The following is a 27,969-nucleotide window of genomic DNA, read 5'->3' as shown; positions in this document are numbered from 1 at the left end:
CTGATAATGACATCCTCTTGAGTAGTCCCCGCCTGGAGATCCGAATGGGGGACTATTTTACCTCCGGAATATTTTACCCAAGAGGACGCCATCATCATTTAACCATACAGTAAAGCTGCATGACCTCGGGAAAAATTGCAGCTGTAGTTTCCCCTTGTTTTCAGCCGTTCGCAGTACCAGAACAGCAAGGCCGTTTTGGTTAGTGTTACAAGGCCAGATCAGTCAATCATCCAGACTGTTGCCCCTGCAACTACTGAAAAGGCTGCTGCCCGTCTTCAGCAACCACACATTTGTCTCGCCTCTCAACAGATACCCCTCCGTTGTGGTTGCTTCTACGGTACGGCTATCTGTATCGCTGAGGCACGCAAGCCTCCCCACCAACAGCAAGGTCTATGGTTCATTGGGGGGATCCATTACATAATAAATGTTAAATTCTTTTACATAAAACCAATACAATTTCCTTCTTAAATTTGAATGTCACAGCTAGTAGCCTAGCACCAATGTGCTTTCAAAAGTAAGTGTTATGCACTAAACCTAATGGTAACATTCATTATTTTAATGATGTGCTTCTATACGAAATGTCGATTGTTAAGATCAACCAAAGCGTTGAGATTTTAGCATTCAGGTCTTTGTTACAAAACTTATCAATTTCACTATTACAGTAACACCTAAACAATTATAGACATGATCAGTATTCAAGTTTTATTGGGATCACCACAAAAATGTATGGAGGATGCTCGATTAAAACTACTGTGGCTTCATTCACTGCGCTACTACAGAATTAAATAGTTTTCGTAAATGTTTCACTTTATGGCCGATCTTAGGTGCGCCATATTTAACACTGCTACATCTCCTTGGCCACAAATGACTTCTACTGGTTTTTCCTATGACATAGGTTCTTGTCTGTCTCACTTGCACACTATGGTGCTTATGCGTCAATAGACAATAGACGTCTCTGAGTTTCCACATCTCATGGTGAATCTGCAACCTTTGTAGCACGCGGTCCTGGATGACAGGGTTCATTTCACAGTTCCTGTAGGCTGACTCTTTCAGTCATATATTTCAATGAGAGCACAGTGCTCGTTAACTCACATCGCTCATAATGAGAGTGACAGTACAGGAATAATATACTAGGGGTACTGCAGTAGACTCACTTGCCACGAGTAATCAATTGTGACAAGAACATCACATACGTAAACATAGCATAGGGAGAAGTATTGTCAGTGCTATGTTGAAACAGTCTGACGCAAAAAAATATATTTGCTTCAGATGGGCAGCACATTTATGTGAAGGCGGTGCTCCACAACTTCTGCTTACTTTAAAAGGAATACATGACCATTGGGAAGGTAGAGTGAGATTTTCTGTTATTCAATGACTATTTTCAGTATCGTCATCCGACTGATCGTAGTTGAGTCATACTGGCTAACACAAATCGAATTGATGACCATACACATAAATGGTTTGATCATACTTAACAAGTAGAATGCAAAAAGTTAAAAGGAGAGAGAATTTTAGTGATTGGGGAGAAATCATGAAGCTAAACCGAAAAGTTTCAATTTTGGGGCCACTCTTATTTTTTGTATATGTTTATGAGCTTCCACTTAAATTCATTATACAGCATTGGTACTTTTTGCAGACAATACCATTGTTCTAATAAATTTCATTAGAAAGAAAAAACAGGAAACATTGTTGTATGATATTTTTCAAAGATTTATAAAGTGTGAAAATGGACGCTCCCATAAATTTGAGAAAACATGCTATATTCATTTCCATACAACAAATAGAGACATACCCAAAATTGATCTAGCATATGAACAGGAGTAAGTAAAAAGGGTAGAATGCACCAAATTTTTGGATATACATACTGATGAAAATTTGAACTGGAAGAAGCTTATTACTGAGCTACTAAAACAGTTAAGTTCAGCTACTTTTGCTCTTTGTGTAATTTCTAGTCTTGGAAACAAGTGAATCAATCTCCTTACATATTTTGCATATTTACAGTCAGTAATGTCTTGCAGGGAGTAGGCAACATTCTATTAGAACTGTTGATAGCCTTGGATGAGCCAGCTATGACAAAACTCTTCCATCTGGTGAGCAAGATGTATGAGACAGGGGAAATAACCTCAGACTTCAAGAAGTGTATAATAATTACAATCCCAAAGAAAGCAGGTATTGACAGGTGTGAACATTACTGAACTACCAGTTTAATAAGTGACAGTTACAATATACTAACACGAATTCTTTAGAGACGAATTGAAAAACTAGTAGAAGCCAACCTCAGGAAAGATCAGTTTGGATTCCGGAGAAATGTAGGAACAAGTGAGGCAATACTGACCCCTACGACTTCTCATAGAAAATAGGTTAAGAAAAGGCAAACCTACGTTACTAGATTTGAGAGAAAGCTTTTGACAATGTTGGTTGGAATACTCTCCTTCGAATTCTGTTGATAGCAGGAGTAAAATACAGAGAGTGAAAGGCTATTTACAATTTGTACAGAAGCCAAATGGCAGTTATAAGAGTCAAAGGGCACAAAAGGGAGCAGTGATTGAGAAGGCAGTGAGACAGGGTTTTAGCCTATCTCGATGTTATTCTATCTGCATATTGAGCAAGCAGTAATGGAAACCAAAGAAAAATTTGGAGATGGAATCAAAATTTGTGGAGAAGGTTTGCCGACAACATTGTAATTCTGTCAGAGACAGCAAAGCAGCAAAGGATCTGGAAGGGCAGTTGAACAGAATGGACAGTGTTTTGAAAGGAGGATATAAGATGAACATCAACAAAACCAAAACAAGGATAATGGAGTGTAGTTGAATTAAATCAGGTGGTGCTGAGGGAATTAGATTAGGAAACGAGACACTTAAAGTAGTAGATGAGTTTTGCTATTTGGGGAGCAAAATAACTGATGATGCTCAAAGTAGAGAGTATATAAAATGTGGACTGGCAATGCCAAGGAAAGCGTTTCTGAAGAAGAGAAATTTTTCGCATTCGAATGGATGATGCTTCAATCCCGCATCTGGCCATCCTGATTTAGGTTTTCCATGATTTCCCTAAATTGCTCCAGGCAAATGCCAGGATGGTTCTTTTGAAAGGGCACGGCCGACTTCCTTTCCCATCCTTCCCTAATCCGACAGTACCAATGACCTCGCAGTCTGGTCTCTTCTCCCAAACAACCCAACCCAAGGGAAATGTGTTAACATCGATTATAGATCATAGAGGGAGACCAAGAAATGAATTCACTAAGCAGACTCAGAAGAATGCAGGTTGCAGTACTTACTCGGAGTTGAAGAGGCTTGCACAGGATAAAGTAGCATGGATAGCTGCATCAAACCAGTCTCTAGACTGAAGACAGCAACAACAACAATATTGTGCAGAATAGTTTTCAGAGGTAACTTATCACATAGAAAAGTAACTCATCACTTAGAAAAGGCAACTGACCACACTGCCTGAGTCTGCAGTCATGTGTGCAAGTTGGGTTTGTGTGTGCGTGTGTGTGCGCGTGTGTATGTGTGTGTGTTGTTGACAAAGGCCTTAATGGCTGAAAGCTATATTTGTGTGAATCTTTTTGTTGTGCCTATCTGCGACTCAGCGGCTCCGCTATATGGTGAGTGTCAATAATATAATTGACAGGGTCAGAGGCAGTAGCATAAGTAAAGTATCTAGCACTCCATTATCAGTACTCTCTCTCTCTCTCTCTCTCTCTCTGTGTGTGTGTGTGTGTGTGTGTGTGTGTGTGTGTGTGTGTGTGTCAACCCTGTAAAGACTGTTTTACAAGCATTCTTTGACAGTACTGGGAAACCATTGTTAGGTGCACAGTGCATCCCATTTACGATTTGGTTGGAGCCCAGCAAACAATGAAATCTGCATTCAACATATGAGGAAGACAATCAGAGCAGTTGCCGGAAAAATGTAGAAGGAAAATGACACAATGAAAAGCCCAGAAATTTGGAAATCAGAGTTTTATGTAATTTTATCGGCCACATATATCACCCAGAATTTTTATATTCCTGTTGTTATTCAGACAAAAATTGTGAAAATTTGTTATTGATGGCTAAGCTGGTCTGCACTGTATCCTTTCTCCAGGTGATGCTAATCCATTAAGGTAAATGGTAGAGTTGGATGGAAGTTGTAAGAAAAAAGAGAGGTACTGAGACATTAAAGTGTTGAGGCAACTCTGTGACATGCTCAGGTAGTTGAGTAGAAAAGAACATTGTTTTTGAAATATAAGGACTTGATCCGAGTAACTGTTCAGTGCACCATTTTAATGTGTCAGTAAGTTTTGCTGCATCTTATACTCTGCTGCAGAATGTGAGATTCTTTCTGTAAGCTGTAGCCTTATTGAACTGAAGTCTCTGGATTCAAATTTTGCTCCACCACACACGTACACAGTAAAGTAGTACTAAGATACTTTATAACTAAAGAATATCATGCTGACTGTGAAATAAGATCTTGTTATGCCATTTTATGTTTTGTGGGTGAATTTCAGTGAAATTTGTCTCTACCATTGAAGAAAAAATTATTTGATTAATAAGTTACGTGTGGAGTCTTTCATAGCATACAAATACCTGGGAGCAATAATGTAGCCCGAGAAGTGTATGGGGTTTACATCATGTCAGACTAATGGGGTTCATTGAATGTGTACAAAGAAGAAAGGTGTGAACAGCTGTTGCCTTATTTGACTTGTGATAGAGCACAACGGTGTTGCTGAAAGTCTTAACCGGCGGACACTCAAATGTATTGAATATCTCATGAAAACCTGCAGGGAAAATTCCAAGAACCTTCTTTAAAGTCAGGAACAACAATTCCAAGAGAAGGTTTCTGCTCATTACAAAAATATACCTAGACACAAAAAAACTAGACTACTTACATTTCTAAGAAAGTACTTGTCATGGTGCATAGCTCCATAACTACATTTTATTGTGAACTATGTCCTCATACTGTGGCAAGTTTAACCACAATTGATTGCAAAAATTAAACTTGCACTGTATGTCAACAGATATGGTGGAACTGTGATTATTAGTGTCAGAACAACAAATAAATTTCTGTCTGGTACTGAATGCATTCTCAGATCCTGATTCACAGCAAGTTATCAGTAGCATTACTAGACACTACGAAAACAATCCATTACAGTTAAGAAAATTTACTGATATTCGTAATGACAGTAGAAGAAGAAAAAACGATAATCATGAGCTGAAATCTTTAGTTTTATAGCATGTGATATACAACATCTGGCAGGTAGTAAAATTAAATTTGAAATAAATAAATAAAAATAATAAATAAATAAATAAAAATAAAAATCTTACAGGCATCTCTGTATATTCTGTAGAAGAAATTTTGTTAATAAGCTTTTATGTAGTGCAAAACAATTGCACACTTATTTCAGTTATTAAACTAGATATTTTTACTTTCGTATACACTCACCTGCAAATGATCAACTTGCAGCCATATTTATATGTTACATAGACGATTGACTTTTTCGAGGCAGGTACAATATATGCATAGTACAAGAGATCCACAGTACACATGGCCAACTGGCTTAAAATTATAAATTATCACACAACTGTGACTTACTCTGACGTGAGCCAAACAATCTTTAGGCTCCTTACACTGCATTGGCTGTGATCATTCCATTGTAGTGTATATACTGTATTATGTATCACCTGCCCAATTCAGACCACCTCCACACTGATGGAGAAATTTGTCTTTGTTATCCATGTGTGCATTTAAAAATGAAAACAGTTGAGAAATGTTAAAAGTAGATCTAAGATAAAACACAAGATGTGAAGGATGTGAAGCAGAGAAAACATGAAAATAATCATAATTGCTTCCAAAATGTGTGTGTGTGCTGCAAACTGATTATGAGCCTTCTGAGTTTTCTGTGTGTTATTCAGGGCGGTGCAGCAACATGCATGGGAAAGTACGTAGCACTTCTGCTAGAATAATTTTCACCAACATTATGCCATTTTAAGTGTGGGTAAACCTGTATCTGGTAATTGTTGCCAACAGTTAATCTAATAGGATGTGTGAGTAGTTCTATCAACAATAGAAAATGCTTGACATACTCTGATGAGCCAGAACATTATGACCACTAACCACCACGAGAGTGAACGGCACTTGTAATGCTGTGGGCATGTGACACAGGAAGGAAAGTGTATAAGCATAACAGAGGCAAGTGAGAAACGATTCTAGTAGTGATATTGTCTACACATTAGAAAACTCACTGACGTAAGCAATTTTGGCAAAGGGCAGTTTGTTATAGCCCAGTGTCCGGGAACAGGCATCACGCAAATGACGAAGGCGGTTGGCTATGTGTGTCATGCTGCTATGGGATTCTGTATACGTATCGTAATATATGTAATAAACAGTTTCCAAGTTTCCTATATACACATATATTTTACCATAAAGACTGATACACATGAACACTGCATGAAGTACAAAGGCAGACTGAATTAAACATGGCGGCTCGTAAGAGCAGTTAATGTTCCAAAGATTATAATTTGTGTGGTTGATGTAACCTATCAACGCCACACAGCCCCCCCCCCCCTCCCTCTCAGTACGGAGTACGGCTTCTGAGCCCTGAGGTGGGGGGGGTTTGTCATGTGGGTGTCAGGTCAGTGAGGCGTGAGTGGTGCGAGGCGGCTGGTGCACGACCGGAAGCTTTTGCAGTATGAAGGTGCGGCGTGCCGCCGGTCCATCTCGTAATCCAAAAACCAGCGGGGGGAATGATGCGTCGGCCAACTCGGGAGTAGCGGTATGCGAGAGGAGGCGGCGTGTGAGCGTGCCTTCTACATCTACATCTACATCCATACTCCGCAAGCCACCTGACGGTGTGTGGCGGAGGGTACCCTGAGTACCTCTATCGGTTCTCCCTTCTATTCCATCTCGCATTGTTCGTGGAAAGGAGGATTGTCGGTATGCTTCTGTGTGGGCTCTAATCTCTCTGATTTTATCCTCATGGTCTCTTCGCAAGATATACGTAGGAGGGAGCAATATACTGCTTGACTCTTCGGTGAAGGTATGTTCTCGAAAGTTTAACAAAAGGCCGTACCGAGCTACTGAGCGTCTCTCCTGCAGAGTCTTCCACTGGAGTTTATCTATCATCTCCGTAACGCTTTCACGATTATTAAATGATCCTGTAACGAAGTGCGCTGCTCTCCGTTGGATCTTCTCTATCTCTTCTATCAATCCTATCTGGTACGGATCCCACACTGTTGAGCAGTATTCAAGCAGTGGGCGAACAAGCGTACTGTAACCTACTTCCTTTGTTTTCGTATTGCATTTCCTTAGGATTCTTTCAATGAATCTCAGTCGGGCATCCGCTTTACCGACGATCAACTTTATATGATCATTCCATTTTAAATCACTCCTAATGCGTACTCCCAAATAATTTATAGAATTAACTGCTTCCAGTTGCTGACCTGCTATTTTGTAGCTAAATGATAAGGGAACTATCTTTCTATGTATTCGCAGCACATTACACTTGTCTACATTGAGACTCAATTGCCACTCCCTGCACCATGCGTCTATTCGCTGCAGATCCTCCTGCATTTCAGTACAATTTTACATTGTTACAACTTCTCGATACACCACAGCATCATCTGCAAAAAGCCTCAGTGAACTTCCGATGTCATCCACAAGGTCATTTATGTATATTGTGAATAGCAACGGTCCTATGACACTCCCCTGCGGCACACCTGAAATCACTCTTACTTCGGAAGACTTCTCTCCATTGAGAATGACATGCGTTCTGTTATCTAGGAACTCTTCAATCCAATCACACAATTGGTCTGATAGTCCATATGCTCTTACTTTGTTCATTAAACGACTGTGGTGAACTGTATCGAACGCCTTGCGGAAGTCAAGAAACACGGCATCTACCTGTGAACCCGTGTCTATGGCTCTCTGAGTCTCATGGACGAATAGCGCGAGCTGGGTTTCACACAACCGTCTTTTTCGAAACCCATGCTGATTCCTACAGAGTAGATTTCTAGTCTCCAGGAAAATCATTATACTCGAACATAATATGTGTTCCAAAATTCTACAACTGATCGACGTTAGAGATATAGGTCTATAGTTCTGCACATCTGTTCGACGTCCCTTCTTGAAAACGGGGATGACCTGTGCCCTTTTCCAATCCTTTGGAACGCTACGCTCTTCTAGAGACCTACGGTACACCGCTGCAAGTAGAGGGGCAAGTTCCTTCGCGTACTCTTTTGAGCGATTTTAATTGTTTCTCTATTCCTCTGTCGTCTATTGTGATATCTACCATTTTGTCATCTGTACGACAATCTAGAGAAGGAACTACAGTACAGTCTTCCTCTGTGAAACAGCTTTGGAAAAAGACATTTAGTATTTCGGCCTTTAGTCTGTCATCCTCTATTTCAGTACCATTTTGGTCACAGAGTGTTTGGACATTTTGTTTTCTAGCCACCTACCGCTTTGACATAAGACCAAAATATCTTAGGATTTTCTGCCAAGTCAGTACATAGAACTTTACTTTCGAATTCATTGAACACCTCTCGCATAGCCCTCCTCACACTACATTTCGCTTCGCGTAATTTTTGTTTGTCTGCAAGGCTTTGGCTATGTTTATGTTTGCTGTGAAGTTCACTTTGCTTCCGCAGCAGTTTCCTAACTCAGTTGTTGTACCACGGTGGCTCTTCTCCGTCTCTTACGATCTTGCTTGGCACATACTCATCTAACGCATATTGTACGATGGTTTTGAACTTTGTCCACTGATCCTCAACACTATCTGTACTTGAGACTAAACTTTTGTGTTGAGCCATCGGGTACTCTGTAATCTGCCTTTTGTCACTTTTGCCAAACAGAAAAATCTTCCTACCTTTTTTAATATTTCTATTTACGGCTGAAATCATCGATGCAGTAACCGCTTTATGATCGCTGATTCCCTGTTCTGCGTTAACTGTTTCAAATAGTTCGGGTCTGTTTGTCACCAGAAGGTCTAATATGTTATCGCCACGAGTCGGTTCTCTGTTTAACTGCTCAAGGTAGTTTTCAGATAAAGCACTTTAAAAAATTTCACTGGATTCTTTGTCCCTGCCACCCGTTATGAATGTTTGAGTCTCCCAGTCTATATCTGGCAAATTAAAATCTCCACCCAGAACTATAACATGGTGCGGAAATCTACTCGAAATATTATCCAAATTATCCTTCAGGTGCTCAGCCACAACAGCTGCTGAGCCAGGGGGCCTATAGAGACATCCAATTACCATGTCTGGGCCTGCTTTAACCGTGACCTTCACCCAAATTATTTCACATTTCGGATCTCCGTCAATTTCCTTTGATACTATTGCACTTCTTATCGCTATAAACACGCCTCCCCCTTCACTGTGCAGCCTGTCTCTGCGGTATACATTCCAATCTGAGTTTAGGATTTCATTATTGTTTACGTCTGGTTTCAGCCAACTTTCTGTCCCTAGTACTATGTGGGCGTTGTGACCGTTTATTAATGAGAGCAGTTCTGGGACCTTTCTATAGATGCTCCTGCAGTTTACTATTAGCACATTAATATTGTTATTCCCTGTTACATTTTGCCTACTCCTACCTTTCCACGTCTCAGGAGGTGTCTTGTCGGGCCTAGGGAGGGAATTCTCTAACCTAAAAAACCCCCCATGTGCACTCCACACGTTCTCCGCTACCCTTGTAGCCGCTTCCGGCATGTAGTGCACGCCTGACCTATTCAGGGGGACCCTCCTACATTTCTCCACCCGGTAGCGGAGGTCGAGAAATTTGCACCCCAGATCTCCGCAGAATCGTCTGAGCCCCTGGTTTAAGCCTTCCACTCGGCTCCAAACCAGAGGACTGTGATCGGTTCTGGGATCGATACTACAAATAGTTAGGTCTGATTCCACCCCGCGAGCGAGGCTTTCCGCCTTCACCAATTCCGCCAACCGCCTGTACGAACTGAGGATGACCTCTGAACCCAGACGGCAGGAGTCATTGGTGCTGACATGAGCAACAGTTTGCAGTCGGGTGCACCCAGTGCTCTCTATTGCCGCCGGCAGGGCCTCCTCCACATCTCAGATGAGACCCCCCGGGAAGCAGACAGAGTGAACACTGGCCTTCTTCCCCGACCTTTCCGCTATTTCCCTAAGGGGCTCCATCACCCGCCTAACGTTGGAGCTCCCAATAACTAATAAACCCCTCCCCCCGTGTGCCTGCTCGGACCTTGCTGAAGAAGCGGCCACATGTCCACTCACAGGCAGAGCGGGCGATGCCACACGGCCAGCCTCCACAGTGACCCTCCGCCTCGTGCGCCGTGAACGCCACTGAACCCGCCACTCCCCTTGGGGAGAGGGTGGCCCAACCGCGCCCGGTACCCGCGAAGATGTCTCGACAGTAGGGACAGTGGGTGCAGCATGTAACACCTGGGGTGTACCATGCGACGCACCAGACTCCCCTACACTCCGAGGCAGCAGCCTGAAAACGGCTGACTGCGGCCATCAACACGTTCAGCTGTTCGCGAACAGTGGCCCGCTCCTCCTGCGTCCGTACACAGCAGTCACACATCCTTTCCATCCTAAGAAATCAATTTACTGTAGAGAGTTAATCAACTTTTAACTGGACTGCTAATTCACTAAAGGCGGCTGACTAAACTGACTAAACTGTGGTTGCTAGCCACTTCTTGTAGAAAACAATGAAAATAGCACTACCTGTCTCTGGACTGTATTGAAAACAAACACTAGCACTACTGGCACTATGGCTGACTAAAGGGACTCTCTCTGACTGTATTCAAAACAAACACAAAATCTATGGAACACTATTACTAAGCACTCGACAATTAATGCTACATAAAAAGCAAAAACACACGGAAGAAGAAGTTACAAGTAAGAAAAATACAGTTAATACTTGAATTAACAAAGCTCGCTGCACAGCAGATGTGAAGCGGATGGCAGTTACGACTTCCCCTAATTCATACTGAGCCGTCCGAAGAAATGAAAGCTCGAACACATGACAGGTCACACTCTTGTGGGAGGGACAAGCTGTGCACTATCTTGATGTTGAGTTTCTCGGTGAGGATCAGGTCTGTGCTGGCAGTGAGCAGTACAATCACACGATTATCAAACACCGTAATTGACACATCGTCGACGCGGTCTGGTGGTACGTTTCAGCACAAAACGAAGGACGGGACATCCGCATCTCAAGTACCTGAAATATCTTCAAAACCTGTGAATGGGGATGATGATGATGATGATGACATGCCTGAGGAACCTGCAAACTGTGGTGGTGACTCGTTGGACGGAGAAAACCCAACTGTAGGTTGAATGGACTCAAAAGAACATGTGCTCGGGCAGTCCAACTGGGACGGCAGAGGGGTGTCGGAGTCTGCGAGGGGCAGGCTTGAGCTTGTGTAGAGAAACAGTTTGGGGGCGATGTTTTATCATAATGTCGAACAGATGATGACTAACTGAAAACCTCAGCTGCTGACAGGTATTGTTGATATACCTCGATGTGGACAGCTGAAAATGTGTGCCCCAACCGGGACTCGAACCCGGGATCTCCTGCTTACATGGCAGATGCTCTATCCATATGAGCCACCGAGGACACAGATGAATAGCGCGACTGCAGGGACTTATCCCTTGCATGCTTCGCGTGAGACTCACATTCCCAACTGTCCACAATTCTACAAATGTAATGTACCTTATAGACATTTGCCCATTCACTCATTACTCGCGCACGCTTTGGCGATTCCCGTAAGAGTTTGGGCAACCTGTGCGCATTTGCACAGACAAAGGTCAATGGCTGGGTAGCCTTTAACTATATACACGAAGACGGAAACTTGTTCTCGGAAGAACAGTTACTGTTGATGACCGTGCCGCTTTTCCCTGGAATAAATGATGACTAACTGAAAACCTCAGCTGCTGACAGGTATTGTTGATATACCTTGATGTGGACAGCCTTTGATGTAGCGTGCATCTGTAGTAAATTGAGAGACCAGGTCGGAGTGGCGAAAGCGTTGCGGGGGGGGGGCAAGATCCTCTGGCGGGGATGAAGAAAGGACGGCCCTCAATGTCAGTGAAGAAATGTTTGACGGCCTCGTACACCGCCAGAAGCTCTCTATCAAAAGCGGAATATTTCTTCTGTGCTGTAGACTGTTTTTTGTAGAAGAAATGAAGTGGTGGAACTGTGTTGCCTTTTCTCTGTTGTAATACTGCTCTGACCGCGATGTCGCTGGCGTCCTTAGTGATGAACAAATCTGCAGACGGATCAGGGTGGCCAAGTATGACTGCGTGAGCTAAAGCTGTTTTAAGAGCCCTGAAAGCCTATAGCAGGGGTTCAGTCCAACAGACTGGTTTAACGCCCGAAGTTTGTTTGCCGGAGAGCGAGTCTGTCAGCGGGGCCTGCACGGCAGCGGCAGAAGGTAGATGACAGCGGTAGTAATTTATAGTACGAGTGGGGCGTGATGAGGCGTAGCCATTAGTGTGAGTGGAAAAAGGCAGCATGAAAGTCACATGCCTATTATGCGAATGCGGCATTCGCTTGTTTGTAGAGGTCGGCTGCGCACGCAGCACTGAGCGGAGTGGGGCGCGCAGCGACTGTCTGTTGTTTACTTTGCCTTGGGCAACCGGCGCGGGCGAGAGAGGTGCTGGTTTTGCGTGAGGGACAGCGACGGCCGCCAAGCTGCTTGGCTGGCGTGTGGGAGAGGGGGAATGTTTATCGACAAGTGGGGCGGCTGCCTGCGTAGTGGGCATGGGCGTGCTGCGTGAGCGACTGTTATTAGAGACACTGTTTGGAACACAAGGCACTACACGTAGTGGGTGCTTGGGTGGTGCGATGGTTACTGAACGCTAATCATCACATGCACTGAATGTTTTTGTACTAACCTGATAAGTGTTTGAACTGATGCTTGGCGATGAAGTTCGATCCGGTGAAGGAACTGCAGATTGCAGTTTCAACAGCGAGGTGTGGGCTGCAGTGAGCTCATTGTAAGAGTGAGCAATGCATTGTTTCAGCTCGTTGTTCTCCCGGCGGAAGTGCACCACTGAGTCGTATTCTGAAAGTAGGTTAGTGATGCAGGTCACAATCTTGCCCGCGAGGGCGGAACACTCGAGAACTAAATGCCATGTTGCGGCAGAAACGGAACGAGGAGAATGGATGCCGGAGCACGGTACCTGAGTGTTAGATGGGTGGTGTAACACTGAACACTGGACTACATTCGGGGAGAGCTTGTAATGGGACAAAAAATCCATACCGAGAATTAGTTCATTGATGTCGGCGATGTAGAAGGTCCACAGGAAACACGGAGAAGGGGATAGGTGCACCATCACTTTCACAGAACCAACAGTTTGTAACATTGATGCGTTGACAGCTCGTAGGATAGACTTCATTGGTGAAAGGTCGGTAGGAGCCAACGATCGAGGTATGATAGACACGTCAGCAGCAATATCAATTAAGTAGACAAACTGCGATGAAATGTCTGTCACGGATAAACGACCGCTTGGCCGAGGGGACGAGTGGACGGAGTGCAATGTTAGGGGATGCCTGTGAAATTCTCTGCAGGACTCGGTGTCACTTAGTTCCTGCGGTCAGCGTTTGGGTGTTGGCAAGGTAACCTGCACTTCTTGGCCTCAGCCCCAAAAATCTTGTTTTACCAACAGTACGGATGAGCCGGATGTGGCGGTGGCGGTGACTGTGATAGTGGGGGAGGCTTATCCTTGTTGATCTGTTCTGGGACGCAAACCGGGACGTATGGAGCGTGGGTGATTTTTGAGTCTTGGAAAGAGGAGAAAGCAAATGAGTACTGCCTGGCGGCGTAGAAGGCGTGGAAGCGGAATGGCCCCTGCCCCTGCCTGCAGACGGCCGGTAAACAGGAGGTGTAGTGTCACACAGCGATAGGGGATGAACTGGGTGTTTCTGGCGCAGCAGCGCATACATCTGATCTGCGATGCATAGGCCAGAACCGATATACTCAAAAGAGTGTTGCAGTAGATGTATCTGTAGGTCGGTAGGGTGATGTCTGGCATCGTGTGTTCACTCCCAAGTAACCTGAGGCGGCGCCAAAGTTGTGATGGAGTGAGGTCCCCAGGTGCTCCTCGTACAGAATCTTGATTATCAATTCCTGTAGCAAGCAGGCATGTCAGTCCAATATCGTCTTCTTGGCGAACTCGTACTTCGGTGGCGGTGGAGGTGAAAGCAGTAGATCACAAATTAAAGCCGAGTTGTCGTGAAGGTGTGTGACCAAACATAGGAACTTGGAGTTGTCATCAGTCACTTTATGCATCTTGAAGAGGTGCTCCACCAGTGTGAACCATGAAACTGGATTGTCCTCGTATAGGAGAGGTAGCTTGGGTAGGCAGCTTGCAGGTGGAGATGATGACTGCTTTGGCATGTCTTGGAAGGCTTGCAGTCCCGCTGCACAAGATTTCATGCTGGAATCCAGCATCACTGGAGTGGAAATGTTACTAGCACACACGTTTGGAACAATGGCTGGTTGTAATGTCTCTGAAGATGCCCGAAAACACAACGTGGCAGGCACGGTCGGTACTGTGGGAGCGAACGGGCGAGTGGCGTGTAATGAGGGCCCATAAACTGGACCAGATCGAGACCCCCCATGGGTGAGGGGGTTGGGGGATAGGGGGGGGGGCGGCCTGGAGTACAGTAGCCATGCACCGTTCGTGGTAGGACCATAAAACACTGGTGAAACCTGTTGGCGGTTGCACTGTCGTAGTACAACGTTGCTGGGTGAAGAGGCTATGTTGAGTGTACTCGTACCCAAGTGGTCGCGAAACTGGGCCGCCGATCTGGTGGTTTGTTCTGGCGAACTGGATGCATAAAATGTCTGTTACTGTTTTGTGAGGAAGGCGAGGCTGGCATAGCTTGGTAATAGTTGACTGCTTGTGCGTTTTGCACAAATGGTGGCATTGCACCCGGCACTACTGTAACCGGCGTCACGACGCGTAGAGGATCAAAGCACGTGTGCGAATTTCGGTCCCTTTGAACTTCATATGAGCAATCGATCGTCACACTATTTAGTAGATCTTCCACTTCACTTTTCACTTGTTGTTGTGCGTAATCCGGCGAAACAAAATCTGAGTCCATTGTTTGAGGTAACTGCGTAACACTCGGTCATTGTGGAGTTGCTAAAGTTTAGGTTATCCTCGTCGAAGATCATAGATCATTGTCCGTTAGCTGCGAAATAACTGACAGCGGGGCATGGTTGTAAGAGCTGGGCCTCCAAATCTCCGTAAAGAATGTTCTGTGGTGTAGCCATGGCATCGTACGTGAAACCTGTTGATTCTATACGACTGGCACGGAAGTCGCTGAAGACATAAATCTTTTTTTCTGGTGTCACCAGTATGGGATTCTGGGTACGGATCATAATATACGTTATAAACAGTTCCCAAGTTTCCTATATACACATATATTTTACCATAAAGACTGATACACACAAACACTGCATCAAGTAAAAAGGCAGACTTAATTAAACATAGTGGCTCGTAAGAGCAGTTAATGTTCCATAGGTTGTAATTTGTGTGGTTAATGTGACCTATCGATGCTACACCGTCATGAGTGTCTACAGAAAGTGGTTGAAGGGTGGTGAAAACACAAGTAGGTGACAAGGTCTTGGACATCCCTGGTTCATCAGAGAACATGGAAGTAGGAGCTTCCACACTCTGTAAAATGGAATAGGTGGTGATCTGTGGCAGATTTCACAAAAGAGAACACTGCTGGTCAGGTAATAGTGCTTCAGAGCACTCAGTGTTAAACATGGGGCTACACAACAGATGAGGCCAGTGTCTTCTTACATTGATCCAACATCATTGCCAATTATAATTGCAGTAGAGGCAGGATCATGAAGATTGCACTGTGGATCAGTGTTACTTCAAACGTACACCATACCCTGGATACTGGTTGGTGGACACAGTAGCATGCAGTGGGGACTGTTCACCTTGGCTACTGAGTTACGTGTGACAAGAGCTGAAGGCACCTTACCAGCTGTGGACTGTGTAAACATTATTGTGGATCACCTGCATCCCTTCATGTGGGATACCTTGCCTGATGGCAGTGCTTTTTCCAGCAAGATAACTGTCTGTATCACAAGGCCAGAATAACGCTACAGTGGCTTGAGAAGCATATGGCCATTATATTCACCTGATGTGAACATGATGAAACACAACTAGGACACTATTGGCCACCACAGGCTCATAATTACATTCCAAAGGTGGAATGCAGAAGCTCATAAAGTTTTGTCTTATCATTGTAAATAATTGTTTGTTGTTGTGGTCTTCAGTCCTGAGACTGGTATGATGCATCTCTCCATGCTACTCTATCCTGTGCAAGCTTCTTCATCTCCCAGTACGTACTGCAGCCTACATCCTCCTGAATCTGCTTAGTGTATTCATCTCTTGGTCTCCCTCTACGATTTTTACCCTCCACGCTGCCCTCCAATACTGAACTGGTGATCCCTTGATGCCTTGGAACATGTCCTACCAACCGACTGCTCTTCTGGTCAAGTTGTGCCACAAACTCCTTTTCTCTCCAATCCTATTCAATACCTCCTCATTATTTATGTGATCTACCCATCTAATCTTCAGCATTCTTCTGTAGCACCACATTTCCTTGCCATTGTCAGTCTACATTTTATGTCCTTTCTACTTCGCCCATCATCAGTTATTTTGCTCCCCAAATAGCAAAACTCCTTTAATACTTTTAAGTATCTCATTTCCTAATCTATTTCCCTCAGCATCACCCAACTTAATTCGACTACATTCCATTATCCTCATTTTGCTTTTGTTGATGTTCATCTTATATCCTCCTTTAAAGACACTGTCCATTCCGTTCAACTGCTCTTCCAAGTCCTTTGCTGTCTCTGACAGAATTACGATGTCATCGGCGAACCTCAAAGTTTTTTTTTCTTCTCGATGGATTTTAATACCTACTCTGAATTTTTCTTTTATTTCCTTTACTGCTTGCTCAATATACAGATTGAATAACATCGGAGACAGGCTACAACCCTGTCTCACTCCCTTCCCAACTGCTGCTTCCCTTTCATGCCCCTCGACTCCTATAACTGCCATCTGGTTTCTGTACAAATTGTAAATAGCCTTTCGCTCCCTGTATTTTATCCTGCCACCTTCAGAATTTGAAAGAGAGTATTCCAGTCAACATTGTCAAAAGCTTTCTCTAAGTCTACAAATCTAGAAACATAGGTTTGCCTTTTCTTAAACTAGCTTCTAAGATAAGTCGTAGGGTCAGTATTGCCTCACGTGTTCCAACATTTCTACGGAATCCAAACTGATCTTCCCCGTGGTCGGCTTCTACCAGTTTTTCCATTAGTCTGTAAAGAATTCGCGTTAGTATTTTGCAGCCATGACTTATTAAACTGATAGTTCAGTAATTTTCACATCTGTCAACGCCTGCTGTCTTTGAGATTGGAATTATTATATTCTTCTTGAAGTCTGAGGTTATTTCGCCTGTCTCATACATTTTGCTTACCAGATGGTAGAGTTTTGTCAGGACTGGTTCTTCCAAGGCTATCAGTAGTACTAATGGAATGTTGTCTACTCCCGGGGCCTTGTTTCGACTTAGGGCTTTCAGTGCTCTATCAAACTCTTCACACAGTATCATATCTCCCATTTTGTCTTCATCTACATCCTCTTCCCTTTCTATAACATTGCCTTCAAGTAAATCGCCCTTGTATAGACCCTCTATATACTCCTTCCACCTTTCTGCTTTCCCTTCTTTGCTTAGAACTGGGTTTCCATCTGAGCTCTTGATATTCATACAAGTGGTTATCTTTTCTCCAAAGGTCTCTTTAATTTTATTGTATGCAGTATCTATCTTACCCCTAGTGAGATAAGCCTCTACATCCTTACATTTGTCCTCTAGCCACGCCTGCTTAACCATTTTGCACTTCCTGTCGATCTCATTTTTGAGACGTTTGTATTCCTTTTTGCCTGCTTCATTTACTGCATTTTTATATTTTCTCTTTTCAACAATAAAGTTCAATATTTCTTCTGTCACCCAAGGATTTCTTCTAGTCCTCATCTTTTTACCTACTTGATCCTCTGCTGCCTTCACTACTTCATCCTTCAAAGCTACCCATTCTTCTTCTACTGTATTTCTTTCCCCAATTTTTGTCAGTTGTCCCTTTATTCTCTCCCTGAAACTTTGTACAACCTCTGGTTTAGTCAGTTTATCCAGGTCCCATCTCCTTACATTCCCGCCTTTTTGCAGTTTCTCCAGTTTTAATCTACAGTTCATAACCAGTAGATTGTGGTCAGAGTCCACATCTGCCCCTGGAAATGTCTTGCAATTTAAAACCTGGTTCCTAAATCTCTGTCTTTCTATTATATAATCTATCTGAAACCTGTCAGTATCTCCAGGCTTCTTCCATTTATACAACCTTCTTTTATGATTATTGCACCATGATTAATTTTGCTCTGTGCAAAATTCTACCAGACGGCTTCCTCTTTTATTTCTTACCCCCAATCCATATTCACCTACTAAATTTTCTTCTCTTCCTTTTCCTATTGTCGAGTTCCAGTCACCCATGACTATTAAATTTTCATCTCCCTTCACTATCTGAATAATTTCTTTTATCTCATCATACATTTCATGAATTTCTTCATCATCTGCAGAGCTAGTTGGCATATAAACTTGTACTACTGTAGTAGGTGTGGGCTTCGTGTGAATCTTGGCCACAATAATGCGTTCACTATGCTGTTTGAAGTAGCTTACCTGCACTCCTATTTTTTTTATTCATTTTTAAACCTATTCCTGCATTACCGCTATTTGATTATGTATTTATAACCCTGTATTCATCTGACCAAAAGTCTTGTTCCTGCTGCCACCGAACTTCGCTAATTCCCACTATATCTAACTTTAACCTATCCATTTCCCTTTTTACAGTTTCTAGCCTACCTGCCCGATTAAGGGATCTGACATTCCACGCTCCGATCCATAGAACGCCAGTTTTCTTTCTACTGATAACGACATCCTCTTGAGTAGTTCATGCCCAGAGGTCCGAATGGGGGACTATTTTATCTCTGGAATATTTTACCCAAGAGGACGCCATCATCATGTAACCATACAGTAAAGCCGCATGCCCTCGGGAAAAATTACGGCGGTAGTTTCCCCTTGCTTTCAGCTGTTGGCAGTACCAGCACAGCAAGGCCATTTTGGTTAGTGTTACAAGGCCAGATCAGTCAGTCATCCAGACTGTTGCCCCTGCAACTACTGAAAAGGCTGCTGCTCTTCTTCAGGACTCACACATTTGTCTGGCCTCTCAACAGATACCCCTCCATTGTGGTTGCACCTACGGTACGGCTATCTGTATCGCTGAGGCACGCAAGCCTCCCCACCAACAGCAATGTCTATGGTTCATGGGGGGGAGTAAATAATTATGTATTCTTAATTTTTGCTACAGTCATGCATGACAGATAGTGACACATCACAAGCTCCACATCCATTCCAACCATTGCCTTGATCATTCTCCAGTACCATTTTCCTTGTGGAAAAAATGATCATGTTGGCATCCGGCACACAACCTAACAAAAAAATGACCCATATGTGTATTCAATAGATTCCAGTATTCTGTGGTAATAGACCAGCACACTTACACTGTTGCATGAAACATCGGTTTATAGGAATTTTGACTATAGTATTTTGGTCTTTTATATCAAGAGTCATAGATAAATGTGAAAACGTTTGTGAGATTTTACATATAATGGATGTGATGACTGTCAGGATCTAAGCAAAAATTTCGTGGCCTGGCAGTGAAAAACAAACAATAGTTAACACACAAAAAATGCATTTACATTTCCACATTGCCTGCTTAATGGTCAGGGTGATTAGTCCAGTGTTGTCCCCTCGATCAGATTTTCAGTTTGGGAAAGTCTTCAAAATACCCATCACAGCTACCGTATCATCATCAAAGGCTCAGATGATGGTAGCACTTTCAGAGTCCTCGGCTAGGAACCAAGTTGTGGCCCTCCACATGTGCACTGGTGACAGTTGCTGCTGCTACCAGGCATTGGTGTGGCTGGTAGCCAAACCAGATTTGCTAGCTATGTGGGTCCTTCATTATGTTGCAGCTTGGCTTGTGTCATAAATTTTTGTTTTCCTCTATATCTAATGGCAGCAAGTAAGGGACTCCAGACTTTACTTAGTTGAAATCCCCAGACCCTATCAACAAGATTATCTGCCATGCAGATTTGTAAGAGCTCCTTTATCACACATTCCTTACTGAACAAAACTGAGACAATATTGTTGTTACCTTGATCATGTTGAGCATTACAGCTGACAATGCTGTTAATGAAAATCACCTCAACTGTATTTTTACACATCTTTGTAGCCTAATAAATGTCTAATAATACAGCTGAGTTGGTTTTCATTAATCATTAACATTATAGTTGTTATCTTCTCTTGTACATTGTGTGGATTTATGTGCTGAGAAAATGCCCTGTATTTCACATTTATTTGATTGGCCTATGCATGTGTGATGACAATGTTCATCACGCTGATCTTGTACCATGCAATATTTTTCAACATTACATGGCATTCCACATTGATTGGAATCTCTCTACCTGGTGGGTAGTATGCCATATTGTTTTTATGCCCTATTCCACAGTATTTGTTGATTGTTTACACATAATGTTTATATGCTTTTTTTGTGTGCCCTGATCTCTCTTATCTTAGTCTCATAAGCCCTATGTGAGATGTATGATGGTGGCAGGTTAATGGTTGCACATGTTTGTGCATAACTAGATTTAAAAAATCAGTGTCATTTGACTAAGGCAATTGGAATCCTTTATAACCCTCAAATTTCTAGGAATGTGTTTCCAAAGCAGGTCGGACGCTCATACAAATCTAACCTATGGGAAGGCAGATGCCAGAATCAGATTTATTGGAAGAACCGTAAGTAAATGTAAATCATACCTGAAATAAGCTGCTAACAAATCCCTGATTCAATCAGTTTTTGACTCTTTGTTTGATAGGCTGGAACTCTTACCAAGTTAGAGTAACACGCGAGAGGGTGGGGCAGGGGGAGGGGGGAGAGAATGAATAAAAAGAACGGTTGACAGTTGCGCACTTGGTCATAGCTTTGTGTAGACAGTATGAGAGTGTCACAGAAATACTCAACAAACTATAGTGGAAGATGCTACGTGAAAAGTGCACACTAGAGAGCTTTTTTCACAAAATTCGAGTGCCCACTTTCCATACCAAATAAAGAAACACTTTACTTCCTGCAGCATAGATCTCATGTAATCGCCACAAGGGTAAAGTTAATTCTGATAAAGAGAGATGTCCACCGCCTTTTTTTCCCATATCGTCCTTGTATGGAATGGGTAGGGGATAAAATGATTTTGATATGCTATGTACTCCCCACCACACACCAGACAGCTGCTTGCAGTGTGCAGATGTATATTTGCAAGTGAGCAAGTGAGGGGCTATGTATTATTGAGTTTTACGAAAAGTCTACCTCTGTCATAGTGTCTATGAGATACCTGTAGTAATGAGTGCATCGTGTTTGTTGGAGGTGGAAGTCAGACATGGATTATCATTCAGATTCAAAACTCTTGTATATGTATCAAACATAATATAATTGTGACTCTAACTTAGGATAATTTCATCAGTTTTAAAATAACTATGTTTCTCTTTTGTTTTACAACTTGTCAGCTGAACCCACCCCATAAGATATCCTAACCAACAATGCCACACAACATTTACATTTTAAAAATTTCAGTTGGTTGTAATATTTGCCAATAATTATAAATAATATTATTTAAAATAAAAGAAAGCTAGAAAAGAGAAATTGATTTTGGAGCTATTAAAATGTAAAGTCTGCTGCACTCAACACGATTAGCAGGCTTCCGACCTGATTGCAAGCAGCTACACTACTTTGCTTGTCTCGGAGGGCGTTAGCGAGAAAAAATTGTTTATAGCAGTCTTAGTTCTTTCTATATTTTCATCAGCTCTGTAGATTTAAAGATGTAGGTTGAAATGATATGTATGTGTTTCAGGGGCTACAGGATGAATCTTCAATTTGTTGTCGTCACACTTTGACTGCCATTGGCCATTGTCTGAACCCTCTTCTGGAAAGTGTTAACAGCGTCGATTCTTTTCCAATACTGAATGCACTTCCTATAGTTGTGAGGAATCCCTACTGGCTAGTGAAGGTAAGTGATTGTTCTTATTTATGAATAGGTAATGTGTTTCTGATACATCACAGTAACTGATAAGAGCTGCACGTTGGCTGCAGAACAGTGTGCTCTTAAAATGGGATATAATTAACACAAACTGTAGGTGTTCCAACTTTTTCCTCTTGTTAGATTTTTGTTCGATGGGCTGGAATGCTTACCAAGTTAGAGTAATAGGTGAGAGGGAGGGAGGGAGAGTAAGAAGAACAGTTGTGCACTTGATCATAGCTTTGTTTAGACAGTATGAAAGTGTCACAGAAATACTCAACAAACAACTTTAGTGAGGAGGAAGCATGACTAGCCACAAGTTCTCCCATATGTTGGCAAATATGATCAAAGTTAGGCAAAATTCTAAAAATGTATTATGTTAAAGTAATTTTCTGGCCCCCTGAAAATACCTCTGCTCCTCTCAGCTTGATAATGGATGATCTGTGTTTGCAGAAATCTGAAATCTGTGGAATACCATGTCAATGGGGCAAAGCCTACACTGGCTAGATCAAAAATACAGCACATCAAAAGTATGTGGAATGTTTGTGTCTTAATTGTCTAGCAACCTAGTGGTTAGCTGTAGCTGGAATGCATATCCCTACAGGATGTTTTGTAAATTATAGTGGTATGAAAATCGTGCCTCTGATGAGATTCTCCTGAGATTCAGTTATTAAGTAATTTGTGGAAATACATTTACTGCAAGAATTTATTAATTAAAAGGATAGCTTTCAGCTGAATATGGTAATTTATACAAAAAGACTAAGTGGCATGTCCAGTGACAATTAGTCTTATCAGTTTGACTACTGAGCTTTAATTATGTGGGCATGCAATTTGCAGAGGGCATGCCCACAATTTTGTAGCTGTCCTTTACAAACTGTGCACAAGTTCTTCGTATTATCTTGCTCGCTATGTGCAAACTATTGATCGTACAGAAAAAAATGAACAAATTCTTTTTGTAGGAAATTGAACGTAATTAAATTTGTTACTGGTATATCTTTTCACTAGAAGCAGTAGTTTTTGAGTTGTTCAAGAAAAACCTAATAAAAAGTGACCTTCAAAAGCACCCCAACTCCCACACTCATCCCCCACTGGTCAGGATTTTTAGTTTGTTGTACATGGCACTCCCTTCCTACCACTGTAAAAATTTTTGTGACTACTAATTGTTTCCCACATTCAACCTTTTTTTTTTTGTCTGGCCTTATTATGTTATCAACTTATTTGAGCATTTAGAAATTGTGAAATTGATGTTTATGTAAATTTTAACTAGCAATTTTGTGAATTTTAACACCATAAAAAACAATTACATTGTTGTATTCATCATGTCTTCTACCTATGAAACAACTGTGCTTGTAAGAGTTAAGTTTGGATTGAGCTGTCAGTTTAACCATAATATTTACAAACATCATTTATCGTTCGTTATCCTCATGGACATGTTTAAAATAATAACATTAATGAAGTAGTCAACTATGCTGATAGTGTAATAGCCTGATCAATAGAAAGCAAAAAAGTTCAGATATCAGGACAAATTCTTGTAGGCAGAAATTTTTGTGTGGTGGGTGGAGGTAGTGTCACGAACACAAGAAATCCTGACTGGTGAGGGATGAGTGTGGGTTGGAGGTGTGCTTAAAGGTCACTTTTGTATGTTTTTCTTGATTAACTCGAAAACTGTTGCCTCCAGTGACATTGTATTATATTAAATTTCCTACAAAAAGGTCTGACCATTTTTACTGTAGGACTAATAGTTTGTGTGTAGTGAGTGGAGAGTAAGAGAATATGAAAATCTTGTGTGTGGTATACAAATGCCAGCTATAACATTGCAGGCTGCTTAAAAAGACAGAATAACAATGATGGGGGTAGCTGAATTGCCCTTTATAGTGGGACCTTATGTTGTCAGCTGTGATAGTTTGTGAAGAAATCATCTTTTTTGGCATGCTAAATGTTCATTGCCTGCACACTAATGATTTCGAGTTTTTGATATTCAGCATTCTTTTTAGCATTTGTGGTGCACATAAAAACTTTAGGTACTTTCCTGTTTTATTGACTAAAAGAGTACCTGGAGTCCAGAATGAAATTTTCCCTTTGCAGCAAAGTGTGACTGTGATGTGAAACTTCCTGGCAGATCAAAACCGTCTGCCAGACCGAGGCTTGAGCTCGGGACCTTTGCCTTTCGTGGGCAAGTGCTCTACTAACTGAGCTACCCAAGCATGACTTATGATCTGTCCCCACAGCTTTACTTCCACCAGTACCTCATCTCCTATCTTCCAAACTTTATAGGAGCCCTGCAAGGTTCGCAGGACAACTTCTGCAAAGGTTTGGAAGGTAGGAGATGTAGTATTGGTAGAAGTAAAGCAGTGAGAACTGGTCGTAAGCTCTGCCTGGGTAGCTCAGTTGGTAGAGCACTTGCCCACTAAAGGCAAAGGTTCCGAGCTCAAGCCTCGGTCCAGCAGACAGTTTTAACCTGCCAGAAGTTTCGTATCAGTGCACACTCTGTTGCAAAGGGAAAATTTCATTCTGGACTCCAGGTACTCTTAATCAAGGAAACAGGAAATTACCTAAAGTTTTTATGTGCACCACAAATGTTAAAAAGTTGCTGAATATAAAAAAAAACAAAAACAAAAAAACTGAAAATCAGTAGTACTTAACCATTGGAAATTTAGAAGACCCCGGGGGAAAGATTCCAGGATGGATGTAGGTGTTTGAGTCGAGACAGGATTTCTGGAATGGTGGTCACTGTAGCATAGCTTGTATGGGTATGTATGTGGCAGTTCATAACCAAAGAGTTGGAGACTTTATTAGCAAGTAGGATTATGATGATGGGATCAGTTTGTAGGTGGTGTATGCCAATTAATCCTGTGGATGTGGGATCAGTTTAGAAAATTGAGGGCTTAAGAAATGATGGTGAGGCAAGGTTCGATGTTAGGAAATTCTAGAAATTTAATCAGATGATTTGGGGCCAATGGAGGTAGACTACAGGAACCCGGAACAGTAAATTGAGTGAGACAGGGACGACAGTGGCTGTGTGTGTGTGTGTGTGATTTATTTTGTTTATGTCTGATGTAGTCCAATACCTAAATAATATCTAACAGTCTCTTGTCAGTGTGCCTGTCTGCCATTCAACACCTCCTCTATGTGGTGAGCAGTTCCTCACATTTTATGAAATATGAACATAGTCTTTTGTGACCAGTGACAGTTTCAATATAATTTTTCTTGGTGTGCGACAGCATCATGATGTTATACAACTACTGATGTTTGGGGGCTATTGCAGGTAACTTCATCAGGATGCATATAACAGTAGCTAAAGTGTCGGTCATGTGTGGGAACACACCCAGAAGAATCGGATTGAAATACTTTATCATGTTTAAGATTCAGATATCAGTGTTTTGTAGCAGAATTTTTATTATTTTATTTTGTTTATTTATTTATCAAAACCTCTCTGATTAGGACCCTTATATTGGACCGGGGTTTTGCACATAAAGCACTTTTTTTTACCTCATAGTTACCTAAGAAATATCAATTTTAATATGAGAGTATTGAATTGATTTGAGTGGTTATAAAGGCAACATGAGTAAAAAATACTGACTAGGAACCAATCAAGTTAATACTGGCAATAGTACAACTACTCCTCCCACTGCTGCTGCCAGTGCCAGTGAAGATGATGATGATGATGATGATAATAATAATAATAATAATAATAATAATAATTGCAGATATAAAAGAAATTTATGGGTGTACAAAATAGATGTTTACTTATATAGCGAGTTCTGGGGAAAGGAAATTTAAGGCAACTGCACCAGTGAAAAGAACTGGGAAATGTGGAAGAGGTGATCAGAAAGAAGAATGTTCAGGGGCAATGAGTGCATACAGGGACAATGGTGTTCACTATTATTGGTTCAGTAGATATGTCCCTAACTGCTTTCTGAGGCTGGAGATGTTATTCAGTTTTCTAATATAGTGCAGGAGATTATTGCAGAGTCAGGTTCCTACTACTGAGGAGGACTTTGAGAAAGTGGCTGAACAAAGGAGTGGGACAGAAAGGATTTTGCTCTAATGGGAATGTGTGTCTGCCATGTTGTTCAAACAAGAACATTAAGGTCAAGGAGAGATATGAGGGATGAGGGACAGTGTATGTCAATAAGGCAGTAGAGAAGACAGAGGGTATGAAAATCTCTATGCTTGTCTGCACACAGCCAGGATAACGTGTGTGTACGATGGTGAAATGTGATCGTAGAGTCGAACATCACCTATATATCAAACACAAACATTCGTAACTAGTCCCAGGTGCCATGAATTTTCCTGGGAAAGACTGTTCAGGATAACATTGCTGTAATCAATAATTGGAAGTATAAGTATTTGTACAAGATTCTTTTGCAGGTCAAGAGGGAAGAGCATTTTATATTTTTGTAGGGTGTGGAGAAAGTCTGATGCTTTCTTGCACGTTATAGTTCGGTGCTGAGTCCAAGTTAGATTTTCATCTATTAATACTCTAAGACTCGTTGCTGAAGGAGCTAAGCTCGTGTTTGCCCCATTTAGCATTAAAGATGGTCAGAATTCCTGATGTTTTGGGCTAATGAGTGTAGAATGAGCAACTGGTACCACTTTGCTTATGGATGGGTTGAGCTTAAACCCTATATTCTGTGATCATTTTTGTAGTGCACACAGCTCAGTATTGAGATTCGCAGTAGCTGTCATAGGGTTTATTAGTTTTGCAACTGGAGGTCATCAGTGTATGTGTTGTATCTACAGTAGGAACAAACTGATGATTCATAATAGGTGTGTAGTGGAAAACGTATAAGACATAATGCTGTACCCTGGGGAATACCTGATACTGCTGTCCTCCATTGTGACTTTATGGTATAGGACATGATGCCTTGCTGTTGAGATGTCAGGTATGAGTGAAACCATTGCACTGCACCTAGTGAGAAATTTAGGCTGCCAAATTTGGCAAATTCAATGTGGAAGTCAGTGGTCTCAAAGGCTTTGCTGAAGTCTAAGAAGTACATGATAGTTGCCTATTGTGCAATCATGGCAAGCTTCAGGTCATCTATTTCCTTTATTAAGGCAGATGTGCTGTGATGCTTATGGAAACCTGGTTGGTGTTTGTCTAGTAGGTTTTTGTAGTTAGGTAGTTTGTTAACTGGTCATGGACTATACATTCTAAGGCCTTGGACAGTGTAGGAAGAATGCAAATGAGTCAGTAATCAGAGGGTGCTGTGGTAACATCCCTTTGAGGTAGTGGCTTATTAGCCACTGTTTCCATGCATCGGGGAAAACACTTGTGGTTAACAGGTGGTTGAAGAGATCTTTTATAGTGCGTCAGCGATAAACTTTGTCATTTGACTGAGACGTCTTTGTGTCTAGCAGATGTTAATCTGATAGACATGACAGTTTTTTGAGTGGTATTGCAAGTGACATGCTTTAGGTAGAATTTTTCATAACTGCAGTCATTTACCCTTATCATGTAGACAAAGTGTGTCCGTTTCATTTGCAGTTCAGTTATGATGTAGGTAATGTGAAGTACCAGTTTAGTTCTTTGGCTGGGGCAGTGGGATCAGCTGCGGTTTTAATTTTGTCCATACCAAAACCATGCAGGTTGTTTCATAAGACAGCTGGTGTATTTTTATTGTGGTTATTGTATGGGCATGTCAAGCTTAGCGTTTCTCACAGCTTGGCTGTCAGCCAAGGTTCAGGTTTCCTGCTTACTTTTCTGGTCTTTAGGGGAGCGTATTTCTCATATAGTTGAATAAGTTTGTTAGTAAATCCATGGAGTTTTTCTGTTTGTTTCCAAGAAGGGAATAGATGATGTCCTGCAAACACTTTCTTG

At 42.0% G+C, this 27,969-nt stretch overlaps 1 protein-coding gene across 1 annotated transcript in view; it reads left to right on the top strand.

Moving 5' to 3' along the window:
- Positions 1–27,969, top strand: part of LOC126253366 (huntingtin-like) — a 549,449-nt gene that overhangs the window by 120,914 nt on the left and 400,566 nt on the right. Inside the window, exon 12 of the mRNA XM_049954640.1 lies at positions 21,984–22,139. Coding sequence (XP_049810597.1) covers positions 21,984–22,139 — 156 coding nt within the window. The remainder of the gene's footprint in view (positions 1–21,983; positions 22,140–27,969) is intronic.

The sequence above is a fragment of the Schistocerca nitens genome, chromosome 4 (assembly GCF_023898315.1).
Source record: "Schistocerca nitens isolate TAMUIC-IGC-003100 chromosome 4, iqSchNite1.1, whole genome shotgun sequence".
Taxonomy (NCBI): Eukaryota; Metazoa; Arthropoda; class Insecta; order Orthoptera; family Acrididae; genus Schistocerca; species Schistocerca nitens.
Note: the sequence above shows the minus strand (reverse complement) of the source record. Positions and strands in the feature narration are given on the sequence as shown.